Source organism: Oncorhynchus mykiss, chromosome 21 (genome assembly GCF_013265735.2).
Source record: "Oncorhynchus mykiss isolate Arlee chromosome 21, USDA_OmykA_1.1, whole genome shotgun sequence".
Classification (NCBI taxonomy): domain Eukaryota; kingdom Metazoa; phylum Chordata; class Actinopteri; order Salmoniformes; family Salmonidae; genus Oncorhynchus; species Oncorhynchus mykiss.
Window position 1 is genome coordinate 11,919,425 of NC_048585.1, and position 12,329 is coordinate 11,931,753.

Here is a 12,329-nt window from a genome sequence, read left to right on the forward strand (position 1 = left end):
TCAGGGAACACATCTGGTCAGCTCTCCTCTAGGTCTAGTCAGAACACATCTGGTCAGCTCTCCTCTAGGTCTAGTCGGGGAACACATCTGGTCAGCTCTCCTCTAGGTCTAGTCAGAACACATCTGGTCAGCTCTCCTCTAGGTCTAGTCAGGGAACACATCTGGTCAGCTCTCCTCTAGGTCTAGTCAGAACACATCTGGTCAGCTCTCCTCTAGGTCTAGTCAGGGAACACATCTGGTCAGCTCTCCTCTAGGTCTAGTCAGAACACATCTGGTCAGCTCTCCTCTAGGTCTAGTAGGGGGACACATCTGGTCAGCTCTCCTCTAGGTCTAGTCAGGGAACACATCTGGTCAGCTCTCCTCTAGGTCTAGTCAGAACACATCTGGTCAGCTCTCCTCTAGGTCTAGTAGGGGGACACATCTGGTCAGCTCTCCTCTAGGTCTAGTCAGGGAACACATCTGGTCAGCTCTCCTCTAGGTCTAGTCAGAACACATCTGGTCAGCTCTCCTCTAGGTCTAGTCAGAACACATCTGGTCAGCTCTCCTCTAGGTCTAGTCAGAACACATCTGGTCAGCCCTCCTCTAGGTCTAGTCAGAACACATCTGGTCAGCTCTCCTCTAGGTCTAGTCAGAACACATCTGGTCAGCTCTCCTCTAGGTCTAGTCAGAACACATCTGGTCAGCTCTCCTCTAGGTCTAGTCAGAACACATCTGATCAGCTCTCCTCTAGGTCTAGTCAGAACACATCTGGTCAGCTCTCCTCTAGGTCTAGTCAGGGAACACATCTGGTCAGCTCTCCTCTAGGTCTAGTCAGAACACATCTGGTCAGCTCTCCTCTAGGTCTAGTCAGAACACATCTGGTCAGCTCTCCTCTAGGTCTAGTCAGAGAACACATCTGGTCAGCTCTCCTCTAGGTCTAGTCGGGGAACACATCTGGTCAGCTCTCCTCTAGGTCTAGTAGGGGGAACACATCTGGTCAGCTCTCCTCTAGGTCTTGTCTGAACACATCTGGTCAGCTCTCCTCTAGGTCTAGTCAGAACACATCTGGTCAGCTCTCCTCTAGGTCTAGTCAGAGAACACATCTGGTCAGCTCTCCTCTAGGTCTAGTCGGTGAACACATCTGGTCAGCTCTCCTCTAGGTCTAGTCGGGGAACACATCTGGTCAGCTCTCCTCTAGGTCTAGTAGGGGGAACACATCTGGTCAGCTCTCCTCTAGGTCTTGTCTGAACACATCTGGTCAGCTCTCCTCTAGGTCTAGTCAGGGAACACATCTGGTCAGCTCTCCTCTAGGTCTAGTCAGGGAACACATCTGGTCAGCTCTCCTCTAGGTCTAGTCAGGGAACACATCTGGTCAGCTCTCCTCTAGGTCTAGTCAGAACACATCTGGTCAGCTCTCCTCTAGGTCTAGTATGGGAACACATCTGGTCAGCTCTCCTCTAGGTCTTGTCTGAACACATCTGGTCAGCTCTCCTCTAGGTCTAGTATGGGAACACATCTGGTCAGCTCTCCTCTAGGTCTAGTAGGGGGAACACATCTGGTCAGCTCTCCTCTAGGTCTAGTCAGAGAACACATCTGGTCAGCTCTCCTCTAGGTCTAGTAGGGGGAACACATCTGGTCAGCTCTCCTCTAGGTCTAGTCGGGGAACACATCTGGTCAGCTCTCCTCTAGGTCTTGTCTGAACACATCTGGTCAGCTCTCCTCTAGGTCTAGTATGGGAACACATCTGGTCAGCTCTCCTCTAGGTCTAGTCGGTGAACACATCTGGTCAGCTCTCCTCTAGGTCTAGTAGGGGAACACATCTGGTCAGCTCTCCTCTAGGTCTAGTCTGAACACATCTGGTCAGCTCTCCTCTAGGTCTAGTCAGGGAACACATCTGGTCAGCTCTCCTCTAGGTCTTGTCTGAACACATCTGGTCAGCTCTCCTCTAGGTCTAGTATGGGAACACATCTGGTCAGCTCTCCTCTAGGTCTAGTAGGGGGAACACATCTGGTCAGCTCTCCTCTAGGTCTAGTCAGAGAACACATCTGGTCAGCTCTCCTCTAGGTCTAGTCAGGGAACACATCTGGTCAGCTCTCCTCTAGGTCTAGTCTGAACACATCTGGTCAGCTCTCCTCTAGGTCTAGTCGGGGAACACATCTGGTCAGCTCTCCTCTAGGTCTAGTAGGGGGAACACATCTGGTCAGCTCTCCTCTAGGTCTAGTCAGAGAACACATCTGGTCAGCTCTCCTCTAGGTCTAGTCAGGGAACACATCTGGTCAGCTCTCCTCTAGGTCTTGTCTGAACACATCTGGTCAGCTCTCCTCTAGGTCTAGTATGGGAACACATCTGGTCAGCTCTCCTCTAGGTCTAGTATGGGAACACATCTGGTCAGCTCTCCTCTAGGTCTAGTCGGGGAACACATCTGGTCAGCTCTCCTCTAGGTCTTGTCTGAACACATCTGGTCAGCTCTCCTCTAGGTCTAGTCAGGGAACACATCTGGTCAGCTCTCCTCTAGGTCTAGTCAGGGAACACATCTGGTCAGCTCTCCTCTAGGTCTAGTCAGAACACATCTGGTCAGCTCTCCTCTAGGTCTAGTCTGAACACATCTGGTCAGCTCTCCTCTAGGTCTAGTCAGGGAACACATCTGGTCAGCTCTCCTCTAGGTCTTGTCTGAACACATCTGGTCAGCTCTCCTCTAGGTCTAGTATGGGAACACATCTGGTCAGCTCTCCTCTAGGTCTAGTAGGGGGAACACATCTGGTCAGCTCTCCTCTAGGTCTAGTCAGAGAACACATCTGGTCAGCTCTCCTCTAGGTCTAGTCAGGGAACACATCTGGTCAGCTCTCCTCTAGGTCTAGTCTGAACACATCTGGTCAGCTCTCCTCTAGGTCTAGTCGGGGAACACATCTGGTCAGCTCTCCTCTAGGTCTAGTAGGGGGAACACATCTGGTCAGCTCTCCTCTAGGTCTAGTCAGAGAACACATCTGGTCAGCTCTCCTCTAGGTCTAGTCAGGGAACACATCTGGTCAGCTCTCCTCTAGGTCTTGTCTGAACACATCTGGTCAGCTCTCCTCTAGGTCTAGTATGGGAACACATCTGGTCAGCTCTCCTCTAGGTCTAGTATGGGAACACATCTGGTCAGCTCTCCTCTAGGTCTAGTCGGGGAACACATCTGGTCAGCTCTCCTCTAGGTCTTGTCTGAACACATCTGGTCAGCTCTCCTCTAGGTCTAGTCAGGGAACACATCTGGTCAGCTCTCCTCTAGGTCTAGTCAGGGAACACATCTGGTCAGCTCTCCTCTAGGTCTAGTCAGAACACATCTGGTCAGCTCTCCTCTAGGTCTAGTCTGAACACATCTGGTCAGCTCTCCTCTAGGTCTAGTCAGAACACATCTGGTCAGCTCTCCTCTAGGTCTAGTCAGAACACATCTGGTCAGCTCTCCTCTAGGTCTAGTATGGGAACACATCTGGTCAGCTCTCCTCTAGGTCTAGTATGGGAACACATCTGGTCAGCTCTCCTCTAGGTCTAGTCGGGGAACACATCTGGTCAGCTCTCCTCTAGGTCTAGTCAGAACACATCTGGTCAGCTCTCCTCTAGGTCTTGTCTGAACACATCTGGTCAGCTCTCCTCTAGGTCTAGTAGGGGGACACATCTGGTCAGCTCTCCTCTAGGTCTAGTCAGAACACATCTGGTCAGCTCTCCTCTAGGTCTAGTCGGTGAACACATCTGGTCAGCTCTCCTCTAGGTCTAGTCAGGGAACACATCTGGTCAGCTCTCCTCTAGGTCTAGTCAGAACACATCTGGTCAGCTCTCCTCTAGGTCTAGTCAGAACACATCTGGTCAGCTCTCCTTTAGGTCTAGTCGGGGAACACATCTGGTCAGCTCTCCTCTAGGTCTAGTAGGGGGACACATCTGGTCAGCTCTCCTCTAGGTCTAGTCGGTGAACACATCTGGTCAGCTCTCCTCTAGGTCTAGTCGGGGAACACATCTGGTCAGCTCTCCTCTAGGTCTAGTCAGAACACATCTGGTCAGCTCTCCTCTAGGTCTAGTCGGGGAACACATCTGGTCAGCTCTCCTCTAGGTCTAGTCAGAACACATCTGGTCAGCTCTCCTCTAGGTCTAGTCGGTGAACACATCTGGTCAGCTCTCCTCTAGGTCTAGTCAGAACACATCTGGTCAGCTCTCCTCTAGGTCTAGTCAGAACACATCTGGTCAGCTCTCCTCTAGGTCTAGTCAGAACACATCTGGTCAGCTCTCCTCTAGGTCTAGTCAGGGAACACATCTGGTCAGCTCTCCTCTAGGTCTAGTCAGAACACATCTGGTCAGCTCTCCTCTAGGTCTAGTCAGAACACATCTGGTCAGCTCTCCTCTAGGTCTAGTCAGAACACATCTGGTCAGCTCTCCTCTAGGTCTAGTCGGGGAACACATCTGGTCAGCTCTCCTCTAGGTCTAGTAGGGGGACACATCTGGTCAGCTCTCCTCTAGGTCTAGTCGGGGAACACATCTGGTCAGCTCTCCTCTAGGTCTAGTCAGGGAACACATCTGGTCAGCTCTCCTCTAGGTCTAGTCGGGGAACACATCTGGTCAGCTCTCCTCTAGGTCTAGTCAGGGAACACATCTGGTCAGCTCTCCTCTAGGTCTAGTAGGGGGACACATCTGGTCAGCTCTCCTCTAGGTCTAGTCGGGGAACACATCTGGTCAGCTCTCCTCTAGGTCTAGTCAGAACACATCTGGTCAGCTCTCCTCTAGGTCTAGTCAGAACACATCTGGTCAGCTCTCCTCTAGGTCTAGTCAGAACACATCTGGTCAGCTCTCCTCTAGGTCTAGTCAGAACACATCTGGTCAGCTCTCCTCTAGGTCTAGTAGGGGGAACACATCTGGTCAGCTCTCCTCTAGGTCTAGTCGGTGAACACATCTGGTCAGCTCTCCTCTAGGTCTAGTCAGAGAACACATCTGGTCAGCTCTCCTCTAGGTCTAGTCGGGGAACACATCTGGTCAGCTCTCCTCTAGGTCTAGTAGGGGGAACACATCTGGTCAGCTCTCCTCTAGGTCTAGTAGGGGGAACACATCTGGTCAGCTCTCCTCTAGGTCTAGTCAGGGAACACATCTGGTCAGCTCTCCTCTAGGTCTAGTCAGAACACATCTGGTCAGCTCTCCTCTAGGTCTAGTCGGGGAACACATCTGGTCAGCTCTCCTCTAGGTCTAGTCAGGGAACGCATCTGGTCAGCTCTCCTCTAGGTCTAGTAGGGGGACACATCTGGTCAGCTCTCCTCTAGGTCTAGTCGGGGAACACATCTAGCATTAAATTAATAATACAATTTTCCGTTTATGTTGAAAGCAATATCTTTGTGTGGCGTTGCTTATTGAAGCGTAGTATGTCTTGTCCTCATTGCAAACTGAGAGTGAGATAGACAGTGAGATTTCAATAGAAAGCTCATTTTTGTGTGTTTGAAGCGTAGGCGGTATGTGATGTGCTGGCCTAAGCTGTCAGATAACACCAAAGACACATCCCAAACCAGTACTTCAAAGCCAAGTGTTCAAACCTATTTCTATCTGCATAAAGAAGCATTGCTTCAGAGAAACTATCCCAGAGCGCACTGGGCCTCCCTCAACAACATCTGTTGATTTCCTCTGAGGTTTCACCTTGCTGCTCTTTCCACATCAAGTGATTGAAGTGTGTGTTTAGGTCCTCAGATCATGCATAGTTAAGTGACCCAGCATGGAAGCCTTTCAAGAAACAACCTCCTTATTTCACATTAGAAAGGTCTGTGAAGTGGGACTCTCCACTGCAGTAATGGTTAGCCGCTCAACAAGTGTCAAGCAGATGCCAACCACACACACACACACACACACACACACACAGAGAGAGCGAGATGTTTATTTTCCCTCCACAATCTGGTCTAGCCATCTCTTCCATTGTACACTTACACTGGCTCCCTCTACCCTTTTCACATATCACCTGTCGTCCCATATAGCCTACTGTGTTTGTGTAGCAAAGTGAAATTGGACTAAATTCCACCTCCATGGCCTTCTCACTGTAGAGGAGGAGGAAGATGAGGCATATGAATGGCGTTGACTTTGGCAGAGCTACCAGCTTAGCTCACTTCCATGGACTGGTTAAAAGGCAGAAAGGCATGGCTGGCATCCAGCTTCTATAGGGCCTATTCATCATCGTCTGGAATGTGGCACCAGACTAGGGCCCTATTCCCTTTAAAGTGCACTACCAGGGAGCCATTTGGGACACTGGTTTGAGGTCGACCATACCCCTCATAACCTGGAAAGCTGGGAGCATGTTTTGATTCATTAGCAACCCTTTAAGCTCCAGAGCCACACTGTGTGGCGCCTCCTCCTCCTCCTCAGCCCCCAGGCTCTAATCAGAGCGGGCTGTGGCCCCTGTCTCCGTGTCCCGGCTGGATCCCCTCCCTGTCCTTCCGGTATGCAGTATCTCTCTGATCCACAGCCCAGAGATCAGACCCTGCACTCCTACCAGTTGACGACTCCATGCTCAAAGCAATAGGCTCAACAACAGGACCCAAACCCACAGCCACCCACACCTCCAGTGGTCAAGAGCAACTTCCTCCCTGTTTGGGTAATGGGTTCAAGGGTCCCACAGGAAGTATGTGAAAGTACAGCGTGCTCTATGAAATGCGTTGTTAGGAGTTGGAACATGGCACTTCCTGCTTTGGACTGATTGGCTCCTCCTGTTATTAACAACTTAATTCCGTACACTTTCAGTGTAGCCTACCTATGAATCTGAACCGCTCATGGTAACTAGGGAGTTGAGGTTGGAAATACAGTCACTATGTTGCCTGACCATCTCACTATAGAACTAACAATACAGCCTTAACACAATGCAGTACTGATTATCACAGTCATGTATGTACGTGTGTGAATGGGTAGGGCTCTTGACTAACATACATATTGATATCGGGCGGCAGGATAGCCTAGTGGTTAGTGTTGGACTAGTAACCGGAAGTTCAAATCCCCGAGCTGACAAGGTACAAATGTCGTTCTGCCCCTGAACAGGCAACCCACTGTTCCTAGGCCATCATTGAAGTTAAGAATTTGTTCTTAACTGACTTGCCTAGTTAAATAAAGGTAAAATAAAAATATCATAGCCATTAGAAGTTTCATGCGATGTCATTATCATGGCCTCTGCCTTCCATACAGAGCCTGGCTCTAGTCCACAACCACCAACATTGTGATTGGCTAAAAATAGCCAGGAAGTGAAAAATGCCTAGCAGTACAGTAGCAACTGTTAATGGGGTTGGGTTGGGTGGAGGACTGAGGATGTGTCCCAAATGGCACCCTGTTCCCTACATGGCCCTATGGGTCTTGGTCAAAAGTAGTGCACTGGATAGGGTGCCATTTGGGATGCATCCTGAATGTAACCTGGCTTAGATGTCCTCATCTGACCCCCCCACCCCAACCTTCACATTCCTGCCCAGCCAAACTCAGCTGTGGTTCGTCTTCAACTCCAGCACGCACCCACTCACTCCCCCAGGCCTGTTAGCTTCCTGTATCGGCCTGGTCTTATCGAGCCCTAGAATCCAGATAATTAATAATCTAGTTTAAATTGGACTAAATCTATATTTGACCTAAACTCAACCTTGTGTCCTGATGACTTTCTGCTTGGTCTAATGAGCGTTAGTGAATGAATACATTTTTTATTAACATTTTATTTTCGTGTCAAATCGCCAGTTGGTAACCCGTCCCTTATGAGATTGTCACATAAACAAACATTATTACTTTGCTGTGATAATTCTTCTTCCGGGTTGCAGTGCACATCCCATCGAGTGAAACAAATACAATACCAATCAAACCACAATAAATAGTAAATAAGGTTATCCAAACAATACTTACATCACTAGAGCAGTAAAAGATCTACATCTAGAAAAATGAAAGCGAAGGCATTTGAACCCACAAAGAGAAGATTAATGGTAGTTCACCTCACTGTTCACACAGGACAGGAGCCAGTAGGAGAGAGAAGATTAGTGGTAGTTCACCTCACTGTTCACACAGGACAGGAGCCAGTAGGAGAGAGAAGATTAGTGGTAGTTCACCTCACTGTTCACACAGGACAGGAGCCAGTAGGAGAGAGAAGATTAGTGATAGTTCACCTCACTGTTCACACAGGACAGGAGCCAGTAGGAGAGAGAAGATTAGTGATAGTTCACCTCACTGTTCACACAGGACAGGAGCCAGTAGGAGAGAGAAGATTAGTGGTAGTTCACCTCACTGTTCACACAGGACAGGAGCCAGTAGGAGAGAGAAGATTAGTGATAGTTCACCTCACTGTTCACACAGGACAGGAGCCAGTAGGAGAGAGAAGATTAGTGATAGTTCACCTCACTGTCCACACAGGACAGGAGCCAGTAGGAGAGAGAAGATTAGTGATAGTTCACCTCACTGTTCACACAGGACAGGAGCCAGTAGGAGAGAGAAGATTAGTGGTAGTTCACCTCACTGTTCACACAGGACAGGAGCCAGTAGGAGAGAGAAGATTAGTGGTAGTTCACCTCACTGTCCACACAGGACAGGAGCCAGTAGGAGAGAGAAGATTAGTGATAGTTCACCTCACTGTTCACACAGGACAGGAGCCAGTAGGAGAGAGAAGATTAGTGATAGTTCACCTCACTGTTCACACAGGACAGGAGCCAGTAGGAGAGAGAAGATTAGTGGTAGTTCACCTCACTGTTCACACAGGACAGGAGCCAGTAGGAGAGAGAAGATTAGTGGTAGTTCACCTCACTGTCCACACAGGACAGGAGCCAGTAGGAGAGAGAAGATTAGTGGTAGTTCACCTCACTGTCCACACAGGACAGGAGCCAGTAGGAGAGAGAAGATTAGTGATAGTTCACCTCACTGTTCACACAGGACAGGAGCCAGTAGGAGAGAGAAGATTAGTGATAGTTCACCTCACTGTTCACACAGGACAGGAGCCAGTAGGAGAGAGAAGATTAGTGATAGTTCACCTCACTGTTCACACAGGACAGGAGCCAGTAGGAGAGAAAAGATTAGTGGTAGTTCACCTCACTGTTCACACAGGACAGGAGCCAGTAGGAGAGAGAAGATTAGTGGTAGTTCACCTCACTGTTCACACAGGACAGGAGCCAGTAGGAGAGAGAAGATTAGTGGTAGTTCACCTCACTGTTCACACAGGACAGGAGCCAGTAGGAGAGAGAAGATTAGTGGTAGTTCACCTCACTGTTCACACAGGACAGGAGCCAGTAGGAGAGAGAAGATTAGTGGTAGTTCACCTCACTGTTCACACAGGACAGGAGCCAGTAGGAGAGAGAAGATTAGTGGTAGTTCACCTCACTGTTCACACAGGACAGGAGCCAGTAGGAGAGAGAAGATTAGTGATAGTTCACCTCACTGTCCACACAGGACAGGAGCCAGTAGGAGAGAGAAGATTAGTGGTAGTTCACCTCACTGTTCACACAGGACAGGAGCCAGTAGGAGAGAAAGATGATTACACAGATCCACAAAGAATTCAACAGAAATAAATGTTTTTGATAAACTCCCATATCTACTGGGTGAAATACCAAGATTTGTGACCTTTTTCCACAAGAAAAGGGCAACCAGTGAAGAACAAACACCATTGTAAATACAACCCATATTTATGTTTATTTATTTTCCCGCTACTTTAACTATTTGCACATAATAAGACATTTTATGTCTATTATTTTGGAACTTTTGTGAGTGTAATGTTTACTGTACATTTTTTGTTTATTCCACCTTTCTTTATTATCTATTTCACTTGCTTTGGCAACGTTGACATATGTTTCCCATGTCAATAAAGCCCTTGAATTGAATTGAGAGAGAGACATAAAAAGAGATAAGAGAGCGAGTAGGGGAGAAAGGGAAAATAGAGTGACAGGTCTGTTTCCTAAAGGCCTTGACAGTGACTCACCTCTTATAGCTGCAGACTCAGAGGCCCTGGGAAAAGGACTGTAGCTGGAAGCTAAACTACTCTGGACGGCACAGCCCCGTGCTGTCTGAGACGGCTCACAGTGTGCAGTGGAGCGCTGTCAGGGTGTGGTAACCAAGGGCTAGTGAGTGGACCATGTTGGAATGTCCATAATGATCTTGACTGCATGTGTTCTCTGCTCCCATGTTGGTCTGTAGAAGGTCACAATTCTAAACAGGCCACTTTTCCACTTTTCTCTCTCCTTCTGCATGTTTATGATGAGAACCTTTTCCAGGTGTCACCCTGGGGCCATGGGGTGGACTGTTTTTCATCTTAATGACAGTTCAACAGTGTCTTCTCTTGGTGTTTTCCCTCCGTTATTTAAATCTTTCCTTGTCAGTGCATGTTTCCATTTGTGATTTATCGCGACGGGAAAGATTACAGATTTAAGGCCTTCTTTTATTTAGCTCTTGTAATCCAAATGTTGATGTTGGATTGAATTCATTTTAGATAAACTAGACAAATCCTCCTCTGATCAAATCATTAGACTGTGCACTAGGTCTGACCTTGTATGACATCCGCAGTGTATTTGCTGTATGGTCTGTGTGAGCCATTGAAGACTAGGTGTGGGGTCAGCAGTTCTCATCAAGGTTTTAACACCTCTCCTCTCATTGTTCCCCTCACACCTGTTACAAGCCCTAGAGCCTCAACTCCTCTACTTTACTGGGTTTTTATTGGCTCCGGGGCCAGGCTAGCCAATAAGAAGGCGTGTGTGCTGACAGGAGACCTGTGTCTACGTGTTAACACAATGAAGTGTGTGTTCACACCAGAGTGTTCTCTTCTCCCTTCGCAGGGCTATTGAACGAGCATGTAGATGTGAGCTAGCTCTGGGCTCATCAGGAAATAGTTTCTAAAACCAGACCCATTTTCCAAGGAAGTACTGATGTTCCTAATCTCTGAAGAGCTAGTACTGTTCATTTGTTCCAGCTCTGTAGTTGATGTTCACTACTTGTTGATCATGTTGTATTGTGATTGTTGTATTAGATTGCACTGACTGAAATTCCTTGTGGATAAGAGCATCTGCTAAATGACCAAAATGAAGTATTATTGGCTCCTGTTTCTGATGTTGTGTTGTTTTCCAGGTGTACCGGCAGGACTGTGAGACGTTTGGCATGGTAGTGAAGATGCTGGTTGCTAAGGACGCCAATCTGGAGAAGCAGCTGCAGACTCCACTCCGAGAGAACCTGGGAGAGATCAGGGAGCGTTGCCTTGACGACCTCAAGCACTTCATCACCGATCTGGATCAGGTGATTGAGGTCGTACGGCAACCGGAACCCTCCACCTGAGACAGACAGCCAATCGCGTCCCATCTTACTGTAAGGGAGCCAATCAGGTCCAGTCTTTTTTTTGGGCCTCCGGCATACAGTGAGGGCAGGACTCCCAGGGGTCTGCCATGTGTTAAGACTGTGGATATCTTGAGCAGTATTGGCCCCATGTTTTCCCATCTTTCTGGGTTTCAGGCCAGACGTGCACCAGGTGACCCATATGTACTGATAATGTCCAGCAGTAATTAGTCAATGTTGTCAAAAACAGTGTTCAAAGTTCTGTTCAGCTACTTCCTCACCACCCGATGAGGGTATTGGTTCTACAATGTCCTTAACAAGTAGAACTGGTATGTCAATTTAGGTTCATCTGGGATTTACTGATTTTAAAACTGTTGTTAACCAGTGTAACCATAGGGACTGGTCATCAGTGTTTTTTACTGAACTGGTAATCTAATGATGATGTGTGACGTGTTATAGCTCAGTATCCACTGGTACCACAAACAATGCTCTGCTACTACAGTACCAGTCAAAGGTTTGGACACACCTACTCATTCAAGGGTTTTTCTTTATTTTTACCATTTTCTACATTGTCGAATAATAGTGAAGGCATCAACACTATGAAATAACACATATGGAATCATGTAGCAACCAAGAAAGTGTTAAACAAATAAAAATATATTTTATATTTGAGAATCTTCAAAGTAGCCACCCTTTGCCTTGATGACAGCTTTGCACACTCTTGGTATTCTCTCAACCAGCTTCACCTGGAATGCTTTTCCAAAAGTCTTTAAGGAGTTCCCACATATGCTGAGCACTTGTTGGCTGCTTTTCCTTCACTCTGCGTTCGTACTCATCCCAAACCATCTCAATTGGGTAGAGGTCGGGTGATTGTGGAGGCCAGGTCATCTGATGCAGCACTGCATCACTCCTTCTTGGTCAGATAGTCTTTACAGAGCCTGGAGGTATGCTGGGTCATTGTCCTGTTGAAAAACAAATGATAGTCCCACTAAGCTCAAACCAGATAGGATGGCATTCGTAGCAGAATGCTGTGGTAGCCATGCTGGTTAAGTGTGCCTTGAATTCTAAAATCGCAGACAGTGTCACCAACAAAG

The 12,329-nt window shown here is 48.0% G+C and overlaps 1 protein-coding gene across 12 annotated transcripts in view; it reads left to right on the plus strand.

The window, feature by feature from the left end:
- pphln1 (periphilin 1) overlaps window positions 1-11,829 on the plus strand; it is a 40,524-nt gene extending 28,695 nt beyond the window's left edge. For 11 of the 12 annotated variants that reach the window (XM_036956912.1, XM_036956907.1, XM_036956904.1 and 8 more), the window contains exon 10: window positions 11,035-11,829. In XM_036956912.1, coding sequence (XP_036812807.1) covers window positions 11,035-11,238 — 204 coding nt within the window. In that variant the 3' untranslated portion in view covers window positions 11,239-11,829. The remainder of the gene's footprint in view (window positions 1-11,034) is intronic. The other variant, XM_036956915.1, reaches the window with a different exon arrangement.
- The last annotated feature ends 500 nt before the right edge of the window (window positions 11,830-12,329 follow it).